Source organism: Lampetra fluviatilis, chromosome 82, assembly GCF_964198595.1.
Source record: "Lampetra fluviatilis chromosome 82, kcLamFluv1.1, whole genome shotgun sequence".
Taxonomy (NCBI): domain Eukaryota; kingdom Metazoa; phylum Chordata; class Hyperoartia; order Petromyzontiformes; family Petromyzontidae; genus Lampetra; species Lampetra fluviatilis.
In genome coordinates this window covers 618,148-642,417 of record NC_136356.1, presented here as the reverse complement: position 1 = coordinate 642,417, position 24,270 = coordinate 618,148, and the positions used below count along the sequence as shown (strand labels likewise).

The window sequence follows — 24,270 nt, the reverse complement described above, 5'->3', positions numbered from 1 at the left end:
GCTCACGTCGCGGTCCGCATAGGCTCCGTCTCCTGGGAGCGGAGGCTATATAAGGCGGTGCGCGCAGGCGCACGGGGATTTGGTGACCAGTGAAGACAGAAGACGGAGGAGGAAGAGATAGGGCCCCGGGACCCAGAGGTAGTGACCCACGCCCAAGCTGGGGTGGGTCTGTAGGTTCCCCGGATGCTACGGGGCTGGAATGCCCGTGTGTGTGTAGCCGGGTGGAACGTGTAGCGTGAGCTGTAGTGACCACACGTGTCCGGTGGAACGTGTAGCGTGAGCTGTAGTGACCACACGTGTCGGGTGGAACGTGTAGCGTGAGCTGTAGTAACCACACGTGTCGGGTGGAACGTGTAGCGTGAGTAATAGTGACCTGTGGAGGCTGCTCGCCTCTGTCTCCATCGTCCCCTCCGTATCACTACTCCCTTGCTGTCTGGTGGGGTCCGGACTTTCGTCCCCCATCTGCTCCCTATCCTGTACCCCCGTGAGTGCTGCGGATCGTGTGTGCATGCTCCCCCTGCGCTGATGTTGGCCGCGGAGCGCAAGTTGCCGCCGCCGTGCGCGCGAGATAAACAGCACAACAATGCGCAGCCGATTACGCGCTCGAGCCGCGGGGTTGGGGGTCAGGGGCCCACCACCGCGCCGCACTTACGCAAGTAACGAGCACACGCACGATCGCACAAAGCTAACAGCTTCAATGCGCACAGCGGTTTCGCACACGCGAGCGGGGCACACGCCGACACAACGACCACACACCCGCGAATGCAGCGCACGCTAATACCACGTGCAAAAATACCCAACAACACGGTTTTATTACTAGGCTCGAGATTTTATTAGCGCTGGTTAACCAACCGAGCCACCCGTGTGTGTGTGCGGGCCAGCAAGGCGCTTCTAACCCACACTCTGGTGGCGTGCCGCCCTATTCTATGCTGCGCTCTCTGTTAAACTGCTTTCCTCTCGTCCTTACCCCGAACTAACCCTTCTCCTACGGATCCTACTCTCCGCTCTGAGGTGTTGTAAGGCGCGTAATACGATACCGTCTGTAGTCCTTGGTGGCCTTGCGGCGCTCAGATCGTCCTGCAGACAATCTAGCGGCTCGCCCGATGACTCCTTCGTCGCTGACTCCGTGTCAAAACTCCAGAAGAAGACCGACTCCCCTACTCTGCCCTCCGTCTTTTATACTATTCACATCAAAAGCTAGGTGCCCCCGTTCCGACCGCCTTGGTCTCTCGACCAATCCTGAGCCTAGGATTTCCCGCCCTTTTGCGATCCCGCCGGCTTTTGACCTTTCGACCAATCAGTAGCCCCGGGCCCGTCGCTCTCCGCCAACGCTGCTTTTTTTTTGGTCCTGATCCCAGCTATCCGCCTTGCTGACCCATGTTTGTGTTTGTATGCGTTTCTAACTGCGGGGCTCTCTGAGCTCGCCGTGGTCGTGCGATCTCAAATCCGCCCACGGCGCCGCAGTGTTACTTGGCCTGGGAAGGGTCCTGTCAAATTCCCTGGCCCTGAGAAACCGTGGGGTAACCCCCCGAGGGGGCCCTCGGGTGAAAACTCAGGGTAGGTGACCCGACCACGAGGCCCTACGTGGGTGCGGGTGCGTGCTTATGTGGGGGGGGGTGATGGGGGGAAGTGCGGTGGGGGAAGCCGGGCGGCTCCCTGGCTCGGCAGAGCGGCCCCGTCGCTGTGGCACCACAGACCACACGTGTTATTGTGGCAAGACAAGTGTTAATAAAGTGTGCTACCCGTCAAGTGGTTTCCCGCCGTCATTCAGAATACTTCAACTGGCGTCAGGAGTGAAACAGTCTTCCAGGCATGGATACCAGGAAGACTCATCGGACTCACGAGATTGACCGCGAGGATAACCACGACGACTCGGGCCAGCAGGCATCAGGGGGAGAAGAGGAGATGCCGGCGCCGCAGGACCCCTCATGGGCGCCCGACGAGCGGCTAGGGGCTGATGCCGGACTCCGCGAGGCGCACTCCCGCCTGGCAGAGCTGCTACTCGCCGCGGCGTCCATCCTGGCGGAGATCACCACGTCGGGAGGAGCGGGGACGTCGGCGGACATTCAAAAGACTCGCCTCGCAGATTCCCGCCAAAATGACTTTGCAGTTCCCGCCATTTCTACCGAGCGGACATCTTTTGGCGGGAATGGCGAGCAACACGTGGCGGGAGTCCTCCAAGCGCGGCCGCTTACATCATCAGCGCGCGCTACGGGCCGCCATCAGCCACCCGCCATAGGGGCCGCCATTTTGCAGACGACGGTGCGGCGGGGGAGAGCCACGTGGCAGAGGACGACGTCATCTTCCAGCAGCGCCTTCCCACGTTGACAGCCTTCAAGGCGGAAGGCGGGGACTGGGGCGCATTCCAACGTAGGTTTCTGGCGCATCAAGAGATGTCGGCCTGGTCCGACGCTACGGCGCTGCGGGCACTGCCTGCCTTGTTGGACGACGACGCGCTCGCGGCCTTCAGGTCCGCACCGAGATCGGACCGCTCCACGCTCAAGGCTGCGCTGGGCCTCATGGCCAAAGTCTATGGACCTCCTTCGGCCTGTCGCCATCTGTTTTACGAGCGACAAAAGGCGGACACGGAGACCGCGCTCGCCTACCGCACGGCGTTGTTGGCTCTCGCCGACGCCGCGTTCCCTCGTATGGACGAGGAGGGGCAGGATGCTATGGTCTTGGAGCAGCTGCTGAAGTTGGCGCAGGACCTGGGGGTCCCCATCAACACGGCCGACGAAGTCGACATATGTTCTTTGCGTGTTGCAACAAGTATCCAGGCGCACGAGGTCCTGAAGCGTAAACAGGGGGTCGTCTGCACTGCTGCCGCGGTCTCTGCTCCGGGCCCGGTGGTCACCGAGCCCCAAGTCGTCCGCCCACGGGAGGAGGCGTTCGCCGCAGCACGACCGGGGGATTGGAGGTCGGGGGGTCGTTCGCCTCTGCGATTGACCCGCAAGCTAGAGCAACCGAGACCTCCGACGTCCCTCATCACGTGCTACAACTGCGGCCTCCGGGGCCACGTGGCGTCCGGGTGCCGCGCTCCACGTCAGTGCGCCACGGGACCTCGGCTGGACGACGACCAAGGCCCCAAGTCGTCCCAACTAGACCCGACAAGTCGCGGCACTTCACATGCTCGGCCTATATACACGACACACATGGGCCGTCGCTTTGCGGCGGAGGATGTGCGATTGGGGGTCGGGGATTCGGTTGGGAGAGGGGGGTTCGTACGGGGCCGGGGGGACATTGAATGGTCCGAGTTGGGCCACAGAATAGTGGCTGCGTCGGCCGGTTCGTCGGTCGTTACGGGATTCATAGACGGGGTCGAGGTCAGGGTGTTGGTGGACACGGGAGCGTCGGCGACTATAATTTCCGACCTCATTTATAACATTCTCCCCGTCCAATGTCGACCTCTGCTTCCGGTGGACATGCCATTTTACGCGACAAATGGGGGCTCGTTGGGTATAATCGGTCAGATTCGGGCGACCATTTGCATAGGGGATATTAAATTGGCTAGAACTGTTTTCATCTCCTCTTCCCTAGCGGTTCCTTGTCTGTTGGGCACAGATTTTTTGGCTAAGATGCCCATTCAAATTCTCGTGGATCAACGTTGTATTGAGCTGCCATCGGGTCGCCGTATTTCATTTTTATCTAACCCTACTGAAATACGGACGGCGTGCGCTACGATCCAAGCGCTAGCGACACAGACGGTGCACGTGCCCCCGGGTTCGCAGATGTCGATGCCCCTCCGGTTGCGGAAGCCATTGGGTGGGGAGACTGCGGGACAAGGCGTGCTTTTGGGTCCATCAAATAGAGCTGTCGGGTTGTCGCCTCGTCCCGAGTGTGCGTGCTTGATGGGGTCGGCGCGCTGTAAACCGCCAGGTGCTGTACCCGAGAGTGAGTTGGTCGCGGCCGCGAATGCGCCGATGGTTGACGTTCCCGCTACCCCTGCGGGAGGGGACTCGCTACTCTCACTGTCTCTCGTTGAGTGGGGCCGACTCCAGATGGCTGACAGCTCCCTGCTCGCGTTGCGTCGCAGGGTGGGGGGTCCCGAGGAGGGTCGAAAGCGAACTGGCTCCTGGCTGCTCAAGCAGGGCCTGCTAATGAGACGGGACAATATGTCCCGGCGGCACGCACTCGTCGTGCCTTCCGCTATGCAGGGCAAAGTTGTCCTGGCCGCACACGAACGCCTCTTGCATCTGGGGGTAAACAAAACGCTTGCTCTGCTCCAGCGTGACTATTATTGGCCGGGGATGGGGAGCGATGTGGTCAATATACTGAAGGGGTGTGTGGATTGCGCCGAACGGAAACCACCGCCCGTTGCGTCAAATCCACCGCTGCAGTCTATTCAGGTCTCGCGCACTAACGAGCTCGTTGCGCTGGATATTTTGGGGCCTTTTCCTGTCACGCCTAGGGGTAACAAGTACCTGTTGGTTGGTGTGGAATGCTTTACCCGTTGGCCTATGGCGTGGCCACTCGCCAACCAGTCGGCGGTGGCCGTGGCGGACGCCCTTGTCCAGGGCTACGTCCTGGACAAGGGGGCTCCCGTACGCTTGCTGACCGACCAGGGAAATAATTTTTCGAGTAACTTGCTGCAGGAGGTGTGCAACATTTTGGGTACTAAAAAGGTGCGTACCTCCCCGTACCACCCACAGACTGACGGGATGGTGGAGCGACTCCACAGGACTTTAACTTCCATGTCGTGCCAGCAGGTGTGCGAGGCACAGGTTGACTGGGACTTGCAGGTCCCGGGGGTCCTCGCCGCGTATAGATTGGCCCCCCATGCAGCTATGGGGTTTTCCCCATTTTATCTGATGTACGGTCGGGAGGCCGATCCGCCCATGGAGACTCAGCTGGGACTTTCCGTGCCACGGCCTAATTCCAAATTGGCCGACCATATTAAATTTAACGTTGCAAAACTCGCCGAGGCACGGGAGGCCGCACGGTTTGATTCGAGGTCTCGGCAAATCGCCAACGAGCGCTTGCGTGCACGGAAGGTGTCCGTGCACGATTGGAAACCGGGCGATAGGGCCTGGCTGCACTGCCCTCATGCACCTTTGGCTACGTCGCCTAAATTGTTGAGGCCATGGCGGGGACCCGTGGAGGTCGTGCGGGTTGCATGCCCCCAGTGTGTTCAGATAAAATGGGGAAAGCGGCGTTGGTACGTTCACCCCTCCTGACAGAAACCGTTCTCGCCTCCATATGACCTTCCTTTGTGTCGTGCGGACTGAGCATGTGATGTGACCAACGACCCGGGGAGGGAAATGTCTTCGCCTGATCCTCACATGGTTTCGCCTGATCCGCTCCCAGGTGTCTCGGAACTGACGGCTGCCGACCGCCAGCGACCGGATCCCCGCAACACGGCCGGTCCTTCCAGGCCCGAACCGTGCCTTCCGGGGCTGCCGGAGCCACCATACGGTCGTCAGCGTCCCGTCCCGTACGATGGACCGGCCAGGCGGACTCGCGCTAGGTCGCGCTACTTTTCTTGACCAAATAAATGAGGTGGGGGGTGCGGGACGACGCGGCCGGATCGTCTCGTCACTACGTTCCCCGTCCGTTCGACCGCTCTATCACCCCGGTCAAGGAGCGAGCAGAAGGGGGATCGGTGGTCAAGGAGACACTGGACACGTCTGTTTTTTTTCAGAATAACTTTTATTGTGTTGCGCGTCGGTTTGTACATAGGTTGTTGTTGTGTTGTGTTGTGTCGTTGTGTTGCGTTGTTGTTGTGTTACGGGGCACACTTGGGGAGTGGGGTTTTTTTTGTTGTTGTTGTCACGCGTAAATAATATTGTTGTTAAAATGTAAATACTGGGGCTTGGTTGCCTGCAGATCTGCTTGCTATTGTGCTTAAATGTACGCGTGCGATCGCGATATGCTGACTGCATGTGCTGTTACACTGTTCAGTACGGTTACGGGGTGCAATGCATTGGTTGACTATTGGGTTTGGGATTGTTATTAATTGTGCGTACCTGTTTGGAAATTGGTAAAAATTCGAGGGGGACCCAAAAATTTGGTTGTATGGGTGGTTATGCACACGAGAATGAATGTATATTTATAGGTAATTGCGCTTTTTGAGAGAGAGAGCGCGCGATGAGGGTGCGCGATGACGCCGTAGTGGGTGGCTCAGATGTTAAGGGTGATGGGGCCGTAAATTGGCGCCAAGTGGCGTCGCTCATTCGGTTCATTGCAGGCAGCCAGGGGTTGCTTTGCGGGTTGGTGTGTGTAAGCAATGTGTTTTGGTAAAATATCGGTTAAAATTTCCCCCATATGACTGCTGTGTGCGGCAAGCTGGGGCTGTGCGTCTATCGTTGGTGGGGTTGTTACAACGTGACGGCGGATGCGTCTTGTGACCCCCAGCAAAGGGCAGCTAGGGTGCATGCACGGGAAAAACTGGCGACGTGTTCGCACGTGGGCCGCCATTTTGCGCGCACGCGGGGTATGGCGACGAGGCGCTTTGCGCAAGGGGACGCCATTTTGAGTGCGCGCGTGATATTGCGAGAACGCGCTTGGCGAAGGGGGCCGCCATTTTGAGCGCACGGGCAAAACCTCGATGGGGCAAATATTCCATCTGTTTATGCCTGCCATTGTTGATTGGGTGATGCACGAGTTGTGGGCACATCGGCCTATGGCTGATGTCTGACCTGACAGCCCGGAGGCGAAACCTCCGTGGTCAAACTAATGGGCCGTGTGCTCATATGGCTCGGGGAGTCATGGTTCAGTTGTGCGGTGGCAGACCGAACCTGGTGTGCCGGGGGCTCACGGGATTTGTAGTAGAGGTTTTGTTACGTGCCAGCGAACGGGGTGATCTGGCTAGCATGGAGCAGGGATTCTCTATGCGGGTCCTCCAGCGGGAAGGGCCACGGACTTGTTCCGCTCTGGGTTAGGGCGAGTTAAACGTTACCGCTGGGGAGCGTGGCTCTCTCCACGCGAGGGTGTGCGACTGGGGGTTTTGTTGAGAGTGACCGTGGGTACATGCTGTGTACGTGCGAAGTCTGTGCTGGTCCTCAAGGGAGGACTGCTGGTGTGCAAGAGCAGGATTTTTTTGTTGTTGTTGTTGTTTAGCAGCCGGGCCGGCTGCGAGGGGGTGATGTAGTGGTGATACGCGCTGGGGGTAAGGATCGTGTGGTAGCGCGTGGTGATTGGCTGTGTGTTGGTGACGCCCGCTGACAGGGAAGGATCATAGGTCAGCGCGGGGTCATGGGTTATGAGGCGGTGATTGGCTGTGTATCGGTGACGCGTGCTGACAGCGAAGGGATCGTGTGGCAGCGCGTGGTGATTGGTCAACTAAGGTGGGTGCTCACGTCGCGGTCCGCATAGGCTCCGTCTCCTGGGAGCGGAGGCTATATAAGGCGGTGCGCGCAGGCGCACGGGGATTTGGTGACCAGTGAAGACAGAAGACGGAGGAGGAAGAGATAGGGCCCCGGGACCCAGAGGTAGTGACCCACGCCCAAGCTGGGGTGGGTCTGTAGGTTCCCCGGATGCTACGGGGCTGGAATGCCCGTGTGTGTGTAGCCGGGTGGAACGTGTAGCGTGAGCTGTAGTGACCACACGTGTCGGGTGGAACGTGTAGCGTGAGCTGTAGTGACCACACGTGTCGGGTGGAACGTGTAGCGTGAGCTGTAGTGACCACACGTGTCGGGTGGAACGTGTAGCGTGAGCTGTAGTAACCACACGTGTCGGGTGGAACGTGTAGCGTGAGTAATAGTGACCACACGTGTTATTGTGGCAAGACAAGTGTTAATAAAGTGTGCTACCCGTCAAGTGGTTTCCCGCCGTCATTCAGAATACTTCATAAGCACACCTCATCTATCTGTGATGAACGCTGCACTTTCCTTAGTTTTCATGCAGGGGGCGCTGCAAACATACGCTCCCCCTGCATGAACGATGGAGCAGGGACAGACGTTTGATCGCGTTGGAATCAATCTGCAGACGGCGGTTTTCTGGCACGGCCAGCTCTGTGTCGCCTTATCTCCACCCCGCGATCCCAACCAGGTGAAAGTCCGCATCGAACCGAACCCCGGTAAGGCCATCTACTTAACGACTAGAGAAAATTCACACGAAATGTCGTTTTCAATGAAGTCTTCCAGATGGAAAATGATATCAGCTTTTAATGAATAAATACAATTATCAAATGCAAAACAATATACAATTCAAAGTTGTTTCATGTTAAAACTTCAAAATGGAGCATCGGGTGCTCGCGTGGATGCGTCGTTCGTGTGCAATTTTCTTCGTGACTTTCCTGGCCCAAGGCCGTAAATGGTTGTGAGGGGCACCGCAGGCGGTCAGGCTTGCTTCAACCCCATGGTTGTCAACATCCAGACGTTAATCTGCGAGGACCATTTCTCGTCCTAATTCGACAAAATCTACGACAACACGTAATACAAAATTGTAATTCGTGTTGTTGAGAATGTATCTCCTCTACGTGTAACTTTTGAGTGGTATGACTTGTAACTGATGAATGATCCGAGTGTGCTCCCTATTTCAAAGACAATGAGTTGCTCCAGAGGGAGATGCTTCCTGAAAACACAAAAATACCCTTTGACCTGTATCACAAGAACAATGAGTCTCACCCGAGTGATCTGTACAGGTTACTTCCAAAACACACACTTTGTCCTAACATGACTTATTCAATGTTTGACTCTTATAGACAAAATGGAACATGTACGCACACAATCAGACAAGTATTCATTCAAAATTAGTGACAGGCATATTAATAAAATTGAATGACTGCACTGAAATATACTGCATTAGTTTACATCGCATTAACAAGAAGCTAATTTTAAAAAAATACGCACCGTCTGCTTAACAGTGTATGTACAACATAGTAATGCACCATTCAAAACGAGTCGGCCATTGCATGCTGGCATCTGGGTAAAAATTTAGCAAATTCTAAACATTACCTACAAACTCCACAACTGAGATGCCACATCAACCATCGCCCCCTACTGACAGGCTCTTGTCCACATGCAGGCCAGTAAAGGGCCACCACCTTGTGCCACACAGGAGCAGCTGCTACTTGGGGATGCTCTTCGAGTGTTTGAGACGAGATACGATGCAAAACTTCTGAATTGCCGAGGCGATTAAGCAAGCACCATATAAATGCAATTATGATAACATAGTGAATGCTTGGGAGCTTATTGGCTCTCGCTCCTGGTTAAAGATCTACCCAACACACAGGTCCACAAAGACTGGCCGCTCTTACCCTGCAGGTTGAACAGAGGAATTGTGTTCAACATCACATTCTTGTCATTAAAGGCCTGTGACAAAGCAGCATCTATTGGAGCGACATCGTCTCAAACTTACACATCTCCCGGGTCTCCATTTGACTTTGTATTCTCTCGGAGGAAGTCCACCCACACCTCCACTTCCACAAACTGCTGGGAGTTGCCTCGCTCTGCCTCACAGTCAGAATTCTCCTCCTGCTTCACGTTGCCTCCATCGATGTGAAGGTCCGATTTCGGAGTTAAATCTTCAGCTTCACATTTTACCTTCACTTCTTCGCTCTTCACCATCACTTCTTCACATTTCACCTTCACCTCATATTTCACCTCGACACCTTTAAAAGTGTCCAAGCTGAGATTTTCTTCCGGTTCTTGTTTCATGAGGGATGGGCACATTACGGCACTTTGACCTTCACAAGCTGATTTCAGACTCCAATCCTTGTGGATATTCTGATGCTTGTGTGTTCTCTGGTGTTTTTGAAGATGTGGTGACCGTGCAGACGCCTTCCCACGCACACTGCACTTGAAGGGTTTCTCTCCCGTGTGTGTTCTCTGGTGTTTTACAAGAGTAGTTGAATGTGAAAATGCCTTCCCACACACACTGCACTTGAAGGGTTTCTCTCCCCTGTGTGTTCTCTGGTGTGTTACAAGAGTAGTTGAATGTGAAAACGCCTTCCCACACACACTGCACTTGAAGGGTTTCTCTCCCGTGTGTGTTCTCTGGTGTGCTACAAGAGCAGATGAATGTGAAAACGCTTTCCCACACACACTGCATTTGAAGGGTTTCTCTCCTGTGTGTGTTCTCTGGTGTGCTACAAGAGTAGTTGAATGTGAAAACGCCTTCCCACACACACTGCATTTGAAGGGTTTCTCTCCCGTGTGTGTTCTCTGGTGTTTTACAAGAGTAGATGACTGTGAAAATGCCTTCCCACACACACTGCACTTGAAGGGTTTCTCTCCCCTGTGTGTTCTCTGGTGTGTTACAAGAGTAGTTGAATGTGAAAACGCCTTCCCACACACACTGCACTTGAAGGGTTTCTCTCCCGTGTGTGTTCTCTGGTGTGATAAAAGATAAGATGAAAGTAAAAACGCCTTGCCACACACACTGCACTTGAAGGGTTTCTCTCCCGTGTGTGTTCTCTGGTGTTTTACAAGAGTAGATGAATCTGAAAACGCCTTCCCACACACACTGCACTTGAAGGGTTTCTCTCCCGTGTGTGTTTTCTGGTGTTCTACAAGAGTAGATGACCGTGCAAATGTTTTCCCACACACACTGCACTTTAAGGGTTTCTCTCCCGTGTGTGTTCTCTGGTGTGATAAAAGATAAGATGAAAGTGTAAACGCCTTCCCACACACACTGCACTTGAAGGGTTTCTCTCCCGTGTGTGTTTTCTGGTGTTCTACAAGAGTAGATGACTGTGCAAATGCCTTCCCACACACACTGCACTTGAAGGGTTTCTCTCCCGTGTGTGTTCTCTGGTGATTTTTAAGAGTAGATGAATCTGAAAACGCCTTCCCACACACACTGCACTTGAAGGGTTTCTCTCCCGTGTGTGTTCTCTGGTGTGATAAAAAATGAGATGAACGTAAAAACGCCTTCCCACACACACTGCACTTGAAGGGTTTCTCTCCTGTGTGAGTTCTCTGGTGCCATGTAAAATGTCCAGGACGATCCGTGCTGTATGCACACCGGTCGCATTGATGCCTTTTTGCACCGAGTCGCGCCGACTGCCTTTGCTCCATCAGACCAATTCTGCAGAGGCAGCGACAGCTGCAGACAGAAAAAAAGTTATATCCACACCATCTACACATCAGTATCAATGCATATACACAGTAACGTGCCTTACACATCTGTACTTATTCATATATTTATGATATAGTGAAAAAGCGTCCCAAATTCATCACACGGGCTGTTATGGCACACAATGAGAAGACAAATAGTTAGAAACATGCCTGGAAGCCCTAGTATCTTCAAAATGAATGTTAACCCAAAATTCCGAGCACACAATTTCAGCTGTCTGGCTTCAAAATAAATGTTTCTGAAAGCTAAATTTAGCTTACAAAGCAAAGGCTGTTGAAAATAATACTATTTGTGTTATCCACAAATGCATAAATTAATGTTCAATCACGACTTAGAGGTGTGAAGAAAGGCACAGATGTCCTTGATTGCTGTGATGAACAGTTCCGACTTCAGCTGCACGTGTGCAGTGATAACTTCCTGACTCCAATCTTACAAAGAGTTCCAGAGGAAAACAAAAATAAACTACTGTTTTGATATAATCTCCGTGCTCAATAGCGTTAATAGACTTTACTGCGAAAACAAACTTCATACTGTTGCACAGAGGCACGTAATAACATGCCACACAGTGGCGGTGGGGGTCACAAAATGCTGATTTATCCTATATTAAAAAAAAGAGAAAATTGTGAATGTCTGTTCGAAATGTTTAGCATACTTCCCAACATGCAACAAACTTGAAATTTGGTATGTGGGTAGCTTCCAGACTGTACACAATGCGAAAAGCATAAAATAGACTTTTGTATTTTGGAGAGGGGGCGGGGGCGCAATAATGCATTTATTTTGCACGCAAGTGAGTGGTGACATCACATCTGTGATCACATCTGTGATGTCACAGCCGTATGCGCAGCGTTACGCAGTGTGCTTGCTGACGTCACCCCCCCACCCCAAACATTCGATTCCCGGGTTTCCCCTCCACATGTAGAGAGTGAACACCACCACGCTGTTGACAAGCCCCACCTTGTTGTTATTGTTGTTGTGGGCAGGTCGCTTCTGAAAACAAGAGCGGTTTCGCAGCTCAAGCGGGCGTGGCCTGGTAAAAAATAAAAAATAAACTGTGAATATTTAAAATAAAAACAAAGTTACAAAGTAGCGAGCCAGGTGAAGAGAAATTAAAACTTAAGCAAGAAACTCTTTGGTTCTTTCGGTAAAGTCACGTAGAATAAATAAATAAATTAAATAATAGCATACGACATTTCGATTGCAACACAAGCAATCATCATCAGGTACAAATGAAAGAGAAAAAAAACCTAGTAAACTTAGAAATGTAATGCAATACAACACAGAGAGTCGGCTAACATAACAGTCAACAGCCCACCTGGTTGATAACGTTCTTCCAAAGATTGCTCAATTTGAGAGAGAGACACGGAGACACATAGACAGACACATAAGCAGAGAGAGAGAGAGATGACACAAAGACACACAGAGAGAGACACACACACACATAGATACACAGAGAGAGATGACAGAGAGACACACAGAGACACACAGAGAGAGATGACAGAGAGACACACAGAGACACACACAGAAACAACGCCTCTGTGTCGAGGCCTTAAATATAGAGGGGGGCAGAGAGAGAGAGGGGGGGTAGAGAGAGGGGGGGTAGAGAAAGGGGCAGAGAGAGGGGGGGTAGAAAAATTAGCATGTCAGTGCAAGGCCGTAGCCATGGAGTCAACATTGGGGGGGACCAAATATTCCAGGGGGTCTGGGGTCCGCCCCCCAGAAAAAAATATCTAAAATAGAAAACTCATGTCCTGCCATTTCCTCCCTAAAATATTTTTTTTAATTCACTAACACGTGGGATGGATTTTTTTTTATTTGATACAATAATGTCTAATAGTGAATTGTATTACATTGCTCTGTTTTTCTTTTTTACCTTTTCTTGTTTCATAGAATGTAATGGCAGAGATTAGGGATTCATGAAGTACAACGCAAATATATAAACAGAAATCTATGTATTGTGATGTGAAGACAAGTCCAGATCTTGTGGCTTAGCAAATTGTTGTTTTTATTAACATAGCATTCATCGACTGACAACATGGTAACGACTGGACCGGAAACGACTACGAGTAATGAGAGCACAGCACAAGAGAACACCACAGCAACTGTCACAAGTTCCGCTGCAACAGCAGGCCACAAACAGATGCAGGTATGTGTCTGTGGTTGGAGGAAAGTTACATCACACCATGGGTTGAGGATCCACCAGGGGAAGAAGGGGTGTTTGGGTAAAGAGAGACAGAGGCCTCGCATTGATTACTTTCTGCGAAAGCGATCAAATCAGTCGAATGAAGCACAGCAACTGGACGCAAACCATAGTTTGCAGTGCATCAGTACCACTGTCATGGAGGACGTAAACTCAAGCACCGAAGTAACATCTGAGGTGGAACCAACAACAGGAGTGGAACTCACCCAGCCTCCGAGACCTGCAATCGAGAGGAGACTACCAGGGCACAGACCGTATGTGAAGTGGCCTGGCGCCAGTGACAAGAAGTTGTGGGAAACAGTGAATACTGACCTTACCTTGACCCTCGAGAAACTTCGAGGCACAGTGGAGAAGAAGTTGGAGAGGATGGGGGACATCATCTATGAGTACGGGGCAGAAAGCTTTGGAGTGCAAGAGGCAAAAGGCGGGAGAAAGGTTCCAACCCCACCAGTTTCCAGGAGGCAACAAGAAATCAAGCGCCTCGTTCAAGAAAGGAGACAGCTTAAGAAACAGTGGAAGAAAGCCTCGGAAGTGGAAAAGGAGGGCATAGAGGCACTTCAGGCTGACATCAAAACCCGGTTGGCATCCCTCCGTAGAGCAGAGAACCTACGGAAGCGCAGAAGGAAGAAAGAACAAACTAGAACTCGATTCTATAAAGATCCCTTCAAGTTCCTTAAAAGTCTCTTCACGAAGGAAAAAAGTGGAGTTCTAAAAACAACAAAGAAAGACCTAGAAGAGCACCTGAGAACAACAAACTTTGACTCAAAGCGACATGAACATCTGGCCATCCCATCAGATATCCCACCCATTGAACCCCCGGAACATCATATTGAGACCAGCCCTCCGACATGGAAAGAGGTGGAAAACACAGTTCGAAGGGCAAGAACAGCATCAGCCCCGGGGCCAAATGGAGTCCCGTACAAAGTGTATGAGAACGCACCAGACGTCCTGAGGTTCCTCTGGAGGCTTATGAGAACAGCTTGGCAAAAGAAGATAATACCCAAAGTGTGGCGTAGGGCAGGCGGGGTCCTGATCCCTAAGGAGAAGGATGCAGTGAACATCAGCCAATTCCGCCCAATCTCCTTACTGAATGTCGAGGGTAAAATCTTCTTTAGGATCATTGCCCAGAGGATGGCCGAGTACCTGCAAAGGAATGCGTACGTCAATACATCTGTACAGAAGGCAGGAATATCAGGGTTCTCTGGCTGCTTGGAACATTCCAGCATGATCTGGCACCAGATCCAAATGGCCAAGGTGGAGAAAAGGGACCTCCATGTAGTCTTCCTCGACCTCGCCAATGCATTTGGCTCTGTGCCCCATGAACTCCTGTGGTCTGCCTTCAGATTTTTCCACATACCGGACACCATCACAACCCTGGTGAAGTCGTACTTTCAGGATCTGCAGTTCTGCTTCACCACCTCAGAGTTCACCACCTCATGGCAATGCCTGAATGTAGGTATAATGGCGGGATGTACCATTTCTCCATTGGCATTCATAATGGCAATGGAGGTTATCATCAGATCCTCAAAATGGGTTGCTGGTGGACAGCGAGTCGACTCTGGTTTTCGCCTCCCTCCACTCAGAGCCTACATGGACGACATTACAACATTGACCACCACTGTCCCATGCACCAGGAGACTGCTCAGAAAACTCGAGGAGAACATCAGCTGGGCCCATATGAAGATTAAACCATCCAAGTCACGCAGCATCTCGATTGTGAAGGGAGTACTCTGTGACCTGAAATTCTTCATCGGAGATTACCAAATCCCAACAGTGTCTGAGCAGCCGGTAAAAAGCCTTGGAAGGTGGTATGATGCAAGCCTGAAGGACAAAGACCAGGTGCAACAGCTGCGCAAAGACATCAGTAGTAGCCTACAGTCCATCGACAACACCCAGCTACCTGGAAAGTTAAAGGCCTGGTGTCTGCAGTTTGGTCTCCTACCCCGGGTGTTGTGGCCCCTAGCAGTGTATGAGGTTCCAATCTCAACAGTGGAGAAGATGGAAAGAGGAGCCACGAGCTACTTAAAGAAGCGGCTCGGAGTTCCACGATGCCTTACCACCATAGGCCTCTATGGAGATGGTGTCCTCAAGCTGCCCCTCACCAGTCTAACCGAGGAATTCAAGTGTGCAAAAACCAGGCTCCAGATGACACTGAATGAATCTCGAGACCCAGTGGTGAGCAACAACGCGCCGACCTTGGCAACTGGGCGCAAATGGAGGCCAGGAAAAGCAGTCCAGGAGGCAACAGCAGCCCTCAGACATGCTGACATTGTGGGTCATGTTCAGCAAGGGAGAGGAGGCCTTGGGCTAACTAGCCGTGCTGCTTGGAGTAAGGCCACTGCACCAGAGCGGCGGAAGATGGTAGTGCAGGAAGTACGCCATCAGGAGGAGGCTGCAAGGTGGGCCAAGGCAGTCTCTCTTGCCAAACAAGGACAGTGGACTCGATGGGACAGTGTGGAGAAGAGGAAGATCAGCTGGAAGGATCTGTGGGCCATGGAAGCGAGGCGGTTGAGCTTTTCCATCAGAGCAACATATGACATCCTTCCAACACCAGTTAATCTTCACCAATGGTATGGTGAAGATCCGGACTGTGCCCTCTGTTCCATGCCAGCCAACCTCAGGCACATTCTCACAGGGTGTAAAACAAGCCTCACCCAAGGACGCTACACTTGGCGTCACAACCAAGTCCTTAAAAACCTTGCGTCCGCCCTGGAGGACAAGCGAGCTGCCACCAACTCCCTACCACCCCCAGCAGCATCACACCCCTTACGGACGACCTTTGTCCGCGAAGGGGCTAAACCACCGAAGAGCGGCTCTACACCAATAGAGCGAGACCAGCTGCGCTTGGCCCGCGACTGGAAAATGCTAGCTGACATTGGCCGGCAACTTGTGTTTCCTCCGGAGATCGCAACCACCACCCTAAGACCTGACATGGTGCTCTGGTCCCGTTCGCTCAAGAAGGTCTTCATCATTGAGCTCACAGTACCCTGGGAGGACTCAGTAGATGAGGCTTATGAGCGAAAACATCTGCGCTATGCCGATCTAGCTGCCGAAGCACGGCATCATGGCTGGAACACAGAAGTCCGACCAGTGGAGGTGGGCTGCAGAGGTTTTGTGGCAACATCTACAACCAGACTGCTTAGAGACCTGGGAATTAAGGGCCAGAGCCAGCGTTCGGCAATCAAAGCTGTATCGGAGGCGGCAGAAGGCAGCAGTCAGTGGCTCTGGATGAAGAGGAAAGACCCCAGCTGGGCCCCAAAGTGAGAGGGCCAGGAGGTATGCAGTCAACAATGCTTGACTCAGGGAGGACGCCCCTGCCATGCATAGTCCCATGGGATGTTGGCTACCAACAACAAGGCAACTCCTATGACTAATTGGGAATGGGACGCAAGCGTAGGATTGATCACCCTGTCGCTGGCCGCCTTTGGGGAGGGTGTATAGTATGAAAGGCCGAAACACCCTAGGAACCAAAGGGTCACTACTGACGATGCGCTCCCCAAATTTCACCAGGCTCACTGTTCATGAACTCTTGGAAGTGCTTGCACAAAGGATAGTAACATCTCATCCTGTGTTCTTTGGAATACAAATATTTTATAGCAATATATTGGGGGGGACATTTTGAGCATATTTGATTATAATTATTATAACATATTATAATTATTATTACATATTATAATTACGGCTTTGTGTCAATGAGAGATTTGGAGGTTTGGTGACTGCACTTAATCAAACAAACTTAATAAAATTAGAAATGTAATGCAATGCAACACAGAGAGTCGGTCAACACACAACTAACGCATCGCCTGGCTGATTGCGTTCTTCCACAGGTTGCTCAACTAAGCGAGATAATTGAAGCAAACACGATCAGGCGAGGGCAGGAGGCAAGGCCCCGCGTTGTAAAGTTCCAACTTGGACATCGCTTCCATGCTCGCTGCTACTCAATTGACATCCCTACGAGAGAGAGAGCGAGGCTCTACCTCGGTAGACAACAACAACCACAACAACAACCACAACCACCGCGATGAGAATCTCACCTCGCATTTCAGTGCACGGGCCGAGCGGCAACTTCCTGGTCCCTCGTGACGTCACGCGGCAGCAGGTGACATGACGTCACTTGCGGTGTACGATGACACTCCTCTCCCACAATGAGCGGCTCTCAACCTGCGACGACTTTCACGAATAAATTATGTTAATGAGCCGCCAGTCACCGGGCATAGCTTTGCCCAAATAAGGATTGGCACTGGAACAGATATCGGCAGCGGCCGAGCGGAGAAGACGTCACGCTCAAGAGCGCGTGAGTTGGGTGGGGTGAATACCTTGGTGACATGACGTCACTAGCGAGGCACACCTCCCCCTGGTGTTTGAAGCCGATGAGGTCACGCTGAGCGGTGACGTCAGAGGGCGGGGTCAGAGTTCAAGTTATTTGTTGTTGGCAGTGACGTGGGGAACGCTGCGCTCCGCACCGACCATCCGAGTTCCATTCCCGCTCGTGGCCAACACCGCCAGTGACGACTTTCTGAGCCGGTCCTGAGCCTCCCCTACGTCGACTCAGCCTCAAACGAGTCCCCGGTGCGGTGTGTCAACATCGCCAGCACTGGGGAGACAAAGGCGGCCGGGCGTGGTGCTGGCCACCCACCCCCTCTGTGTGTGCCGTGACGACCTCCATGGGTGCTACTTGCTGTGAGCAGCACTTTGTAGATATCGTGGCTTGGCTCTCCAGCACACCGCTGGCGACATTTCACGATGAAATTGTCACGTCCATAAAAAGAAAATCAGCATACTAACCGATGCCGTTTTTTTAGCAAAATTGGCCCAATTTTCCTGGCTTTATTTTTCAACGAAAAGTGCATTCCTTGGTTGTGTTTATAGCCTGAGTAGCCTATATATTACGTAAAAAAGTGGGGAATTGGATGCGTTATATTTTCGAATATAAAAAAGTTGATCGGCATACTGTGCCGATTTTAGGCTCAATAAGCCCAACTTTCACAGCCTTATTTGTCGACAAAAGTTAATTTCTCTATTGTATTTAGCCTTAGTATGCTTTGTATTAGATTAAAAGTGGAAAATTTCACGATGAAATGTTCACGTCCCAAACAGGAAATCGGCATACTAACCTGCCGCTTTTGGCTAAAATTGAACGAATTTTGACAGATGTATTTTTAAACAAAAAGTGTATTCCTCGGTTGTGTTCAGACTGAGTAGCCTATATATTACAATTAAAGTGAGAAATTTCACCATGAAATTTGCTACATTTTCATAGCTAGATTTTCCAAGAAAAGGTGAATTCCTCCATTTTGTTAAGCATTAGTATTCGATATATTACGTAAAAATGGGAAATTTCACAATGAAATTTTCAGATCCCAAAAGAAATCAGAATACAAACTGCACTCCATTGCTGGAAAATACTTCACGTCTATGGGACTACCAACACCCTACAGGGACAACCTGCATGCCCTTGCTCAAGAGATCCTACGTGAAATATGCTATTATGCTTGACAGATTATTACATTTATTTAGGAAAATTAACCAAAGCTGATGGATGCACAAATAGAAGCCTACACGGAAATCTTGGAAGACATTGAGACAACAAATCGAGTCATTTGTATCATTGATGCACCTGTCAGTACTGGGAAGACCTATGTTTTGAAACTGCTCCTCGCTAAGGCTCGCCAGAGAGAATTGCTCTAGCTGTGGCATCATCGGGGATTGCTGTGTGAGTCCATGTGTGTGTCTCTTAATCGATGTGTGTAAAGCCATGTGTGCTTAAGTCCATGTGTGTGTGTCTACGTGTGTGTTCGAGTCGCTGTATGTGTGTACGTCGATTTGCGTGTTTAACTCCATGTGTGTGTATCTGAAGCGAATGTCTGTATGTGTGTGTCTTTTTCGCCCGGGCAACGCCGGATACTTCCCACTAGTACTCTTATATCAGCGCATTTCATCTCTCTGTAATGAACCCTGCACTTTCTATCACTTTCATGCAGGGGGCGCTGCAAACCTACGCGCCCCCTGCATGAACGAAGGAGGAGCAGGGACAGACGTTCGATCTCGTTGGAATCGATCTGCAGACGGCGGTCTTCTGGCACGGCCAGCTCTGTCTCGCCTCATCTCCACCCCGCGAACCCAACCAGGTGAAAGTCCGCATCGAACCGAACCCCAGTAAGGCCATCTACTTAACGACGAGAGAAAATTCACACTAAATGTCGTTTTCAATTAAGTCTTCCAGATGTAAAATGATATAAGCTTTAATGAAGAAATACAATTATCTAATTCTAAACATAATACAATTCAAAGTTGTTTCATTTTAAAACTTCAAAACGGAGCATCGGGAGCTTGTGTGGATGCGTCGTTCGTGTGCAATTTTTTTCGTGACTTTCCTGGCCCAAGGCCGTAAATAGTTGTGAGGGGGCTGCAGGCGGTCAGGCTTGCGTCAACCCATGGTTGTGAACATCCAGACGTTAATCGGCAAGGACCATTTCTTGTCCTAGTTCACCAACATATAAGACTTCATGCAAAATTCTAATGAGTGTTGTTGTGGAGAATGTATCTACTAGATGTGCTCTGCCTTGTAACCGAATACAAATCTCTACCAAAAATGCATTCCAAATATGCTCTTAAAATTACCTCTTTGCTATGAAGCAGATCAGCAGACACGACATCTTTCATTTATCGATCTCTCCACGAAACAAAGGAATGTTTTACACAAACGATAACTAGCACAGCCTTCTGGGAGTGCATCATTGATTCAGTGCAAGCCACCTGTGCACCCCGATTGGTGCACAGAGTCTCAACAGCAGCCGGGCTTGTTTCAACCGATAGCTTCAAACATCCAGACGTTAATCTGTAAGGAGTATTTCTAGTCCTAGTTAGACGAAATTTGTGTCAACATGTAATACCAAATTATAATTCGTGTTGTAGAGAATGTATCTCCACTAAGTGTAACTTTTGAGTGGTATGCCTTGTAATTGATGAATGATCCGAGTGTGCTCCCTATTTCAAAGACAATGAGTTGCTCCAGAGGGAGATGCTTCTTGAAAACACAACTACCTTTGACCTGTATCACAAGAACAATGAGTCTCACCTGAGTTATCTGTCCAGGTTACTTCCAAAACATCACTTATTCAATGTTTGACCCTTATAGACAAAATGTTACATGTACACGCACAATCGGACAAGTATTCATTCTAAATTAGTGACAGGCATATTAACAAAATGTAATTACTGCACTGAAATATACTGCATCAGGTTACATCGCATTAACAAGCTATATAAAAAAATAAACTGCAACGTCTGCTTAACAGTGTATGTACAACATACTAATGCACCATTCAAAACGAGGCCATTGCATGCTGGCGTCTGGGTCACAATTGAGCAAATTCTAAACATTACCTACAAACTACACAACTGAGATGCCACATTAATCATCGCCCCCTACTGCCCGGCTCTAGTCCACATGCAGGCCGTTGCAGAGCCACCACCTTGTGGCCAGAGGTCGCAATCGGGTACCCGATTCCCGTACCCTACCCGATACCCGGCTACCCGTACCCGGCCGGGTATGGGTACCCGTTTGCGACCCTGGTGCGGCCGGGTACGGGTAGGCCGTGAGTCACTGGTGAGTAACCGTTTGTCACTCATTTCCCAACGTCTTGTCTCTTCTCACAATTCAAGTTCCTAGAATCAACCCACCCGTGCATGCAACATGGCTTCATCCCAGAGGTCGCAATCGGGTACTCGTCTCCGTACCCTACACGATACCTGGCCGGGTACAGGTAGCCGGGTATCGGGTAGGTTATGGGTACCGTTTGCGATCCTGGTGCGGCCGGGTCTGGGTATGGAATCAAAACCCGTTTGCGACCTCTGCTTGTGGCACAGGGGCAGCTGCTACTTGGGGATGCTCTTCGAGTGTTTGAGACGAGATAGGATGCAAAACTCCGAATTTCCGAGGCAATTAAGCAAGCACAATATAAATGCAATTATGATAACAAATTGAATGCTTGGGAGCTTATTGGCTCTCGCTCCTGGTTAGAGATCTACCCAACCCACAGGTCCACAAAGACTGGCCGCTCTTACCCTGCAGGTTGAACAGAGGAATTGAGTGTTCAACATCACATTCTTGTCATTAAAGGCCTGTGACAAAGCAGCATCTATTGGAGCGACATCGTCTCAAACTTACACATCTCCCGGGTCTCCATTTGACTTTGTATTGTCTCAGAGGAAGTCCACCCACACCTCCACTTCCACAAACTGCTGGGAGTTGCCTCGCTCTGCCTCACAGTCAGAATTCTCCTCCTGCTTCACGTTGCCTCCATCGCTGTGGTCCAATTTTGGAGTTGACTCTTCATCTTCACATTTTACCTTCACTTCTTCGCTCTTCACCATCACTTCTTCACATTTCACCTTCACCTCCCCATATTTCACCTCGATACCTTTAAAAGTGTTCAAGCTGGGATTTTCTTCCGGTTCTTGTTTCATGAGGGATGGGCTCATTACGGCACTTTGACTTTCACAAGCTGATTTCACACTCCACTCCTTGTGGATCTTATGATGCTTGTGTGTTCTCTGGTGTTTTTGAAGATCTGGTGACCGTGCAAACGCCTTCCCGCACACACTGCACCTGAAGGGTTTCTCTCCCGTGTGTGTTTTCTGGTGTGCTACAAGAGTAGATGAAAGTGCAAACGCCTTCCCACACACACTGCACTTGAAGGGTTTGTCTCCTGTGTGTGTTCTCTGGTGTTCTGCAAGAGTAGATGGAAGTGCAAAAGCCTTCCTACACACACTGCACTTGAAGGGTTTCTCTCCCGTGTGGGTTCTCTGGTGTTTTTTAAGAGTCGATGAACGTGAAAACGCCTTCCCACACACATAGCACTTGAAGGGTTTCTCTCCCGTGTGTGTTCTCTCACTGCACTTGAAGGGTTTTTCTACCGTGTGTGTTCTCTGGTGTTTTTAAAGAGTCGATGAACGTGAAAACGCCTTCCCACACACACTGCACTTGAAGGGTTTCTCTCCCGTGTGTGTTTTCTGGTGTGCTACAAGAGTAGATGAAAGTGCAAACGCCTTCCCACACACACTGCACTTGAAGGGTTTGTCTCCTGTGTGTGTTCTCTGGTGTTCTGCAAGAGTAGATGGAAGTGCAAAAGCCTTCCTACACACACTGCACTTGAAGGGTTTCTCTCCCGTGTGGGTTCTCTGGTGTTTTTTAAGAGTCGATGAACGTGAAAACGCCTTCCCACACACATAGCACTTGAAGGGTTTCTCTCCCGTGTGTGTTCTCTCACTGCACTTGAAGGGTTTCTCTACCGTGTGTGTTCTCTGGTGTTTTTTAAGAGTCGATGAACATGAAAACGCCTTCCCACACACACTGCACTTGAAGGGTTTCTCTCCCGTGTGTGTTTTCTGGTGTTCTACAAGAGTAGATGACTGTGCAAACGCCTTCCCACACACACTGCACTTGAAGGGTTTCTCTCCCGTGTGTGTTCTCTGGTGATTTTTAAGAGTAGATGAATCTGAAAACGCCTTCCTACACACACTGCACTTGAAGGGTTTCTCTCCCGTGTGTGTTCTCTGGTGTGATAAAAAATGAGATGAACGTAAAAACGCCTTCCCACACACACTGCACTTGAAGGGTTTCTCTCCCGTATGTGTTCTCTGGTGATTTTTAAGATGAGATAACTGTGCAAACGTTTTCTCACACACACTGCACTTGAAGGGTTTCTCTCCTGTGTGAGTTCTCTGGTGCCGTGTAAAATGTCCAGGACGATCCGTGCTGTATGCACACCGGCCGCATTGATGCCTTTTTGCACCGAGCCGCGCCGACTGCCTTTGCTCCATCAAACCAATTCTGCAGAGGCAGCGACAGCTGCAGACAGAAAAAAAGTTATATCCACACCATCTACACATCAGTATCAATGCATATACACAGTAACACGTGCCTTACACGTCTGTACTTATTCATATATTTATGATATAGTGAAAAAGCGTCCCAAATTCATCACACGGGCTGTTATGGCACACAATGAGAAGACAAATAGTTAGAAACATGCCTGGAAGCCCTAGTATCTTCAAAATGAATGTTAACCCAAAACTCCGAGCACACAATTTCAGCTGTCTGGCTTCAAAATAAATGTTTCTGAAAGCTAAATTTAGCTGACAAAGCAAAGGCTGTTGAAAATAATACTATTTGTGTTATCCACAAATGCATAAATTAATGTTCAATCACAACTTAGAGGTGTGAAGCCAGGCACAGATGTCCTTGATTGCTGTGATGAACAGTTCCGACTTCAGCTGCACGTGTGCTGTGATAACTTCCTGACTCCAATCTTACAAAGAGTTCCAGAGGAAAACAAAAATAAACTACGGTTTTGATATAATCTCCGTGCTCAATAGAGTTAATAGACTTTACTGCAAATACAAACTTCATACTGTTGCACAGAAGCACGTAATAATATGCCACACGGTGGCGATGGGGCTCGCAAAATGCTGATTTATCTTATATAAAAAAAAGGGAAATTTGTGAATATGTCTGTTCGAAATGTTTAGCATACTTCCCAACATGAAACAAACTTGAAATTTGGCATGTGGGTAGCTTCCAGACTGTACACAATGCGAAAAGCATAAAATACACTTTTGTATTTTGGGGAGGGGGCGCAATAATGCATTTATTTTGCACGCAAGTGAGCGGTGACATCACATCTGTGATCACATCTGTGATGTCACACCCGCATGCGGCAGCGTTACGCAGCGTGCTTGCTGACGTCACCCCCCCCCCCCCCCCCCCAAACACTCCGCGTAGGCCGTGTTTTAATCCAAGACAAGAATCCAAGTCCCGGGCGAAGCCGGGTAGTAAAGATAGTCTATATATAAAAGTGAAATGTGTGGATATGTGTGTCTGTTCGAAATGTTTAGCATACTTCCCAACATGCAACACACTTGAAATTTGGCATGTGGGTAGGTTCCATACTGTACACAATGTAATAGCTATAAAAATAGACTTTTGTATTTTGGGAGGGGGGGGGGAGAAATGACCATGGAGTGTGTGGCGTCAACCCGCAACACACCTGAGT

The 24,270-nt window shown here is 50.4% G+C and overlaps 1 protein-coding gene and 1 pseudogene across 5 annotated transcripts; both read right to left on the bottom strand.

Annotated features, from left to right (window-relative positions):
• Positions 1–8,159: 8,159 nt before the first annotated feature.
• Positions 8,160–17,346, bottom strand: LOC144953745 (uncharacterized). Of its 5 annotated transcripts, none has more exons than XM_078884335.1 (4): positions 17,248–17,307; positions 13,526–13,819; positions 11,971–12,043; positions 8,160–10,986 (listed from the first exon to the last, which is right to left on the bottom strand). In XM_078884335.1, exon 4 carries the CDS (start codon positions 10,956–10,958, stop codon positions 9,294–9,296), a length of 1,665 nt encoding a protein of 554 aa, XP_078740461.1. In that variant the 5' UTR covers positions 10,959–10,986; positions 11,971–12,043; positions 13,526–13,819; positions 17,248–17,307; the 3' UTR covers positions 8,160–9,293. The 5 variants fall into 5 exon arrangements, with proteins under 5 accessions (XP_078740461.1, XP_078740462.1, XP_078740459.1 ...); XM_078884336.1 differs by lacking the exon at positions 17,248–17,307 and adding an exon at positions 14,154–14,873; XM_078884333.1 differs by lacking the exon at positions 13,526–13,819 and having other exon boundaries at positions 17,248–17,346.
• A 2,141-nt stretch (positions 17,347–19,487) lies between these two features.
• LOC144953761 (uncharacterized) overlaps positions 19,488–24,270 on the bottom strand; it is a 32,007-nt pseudogene continuing 27,224 nt past the window's right edge.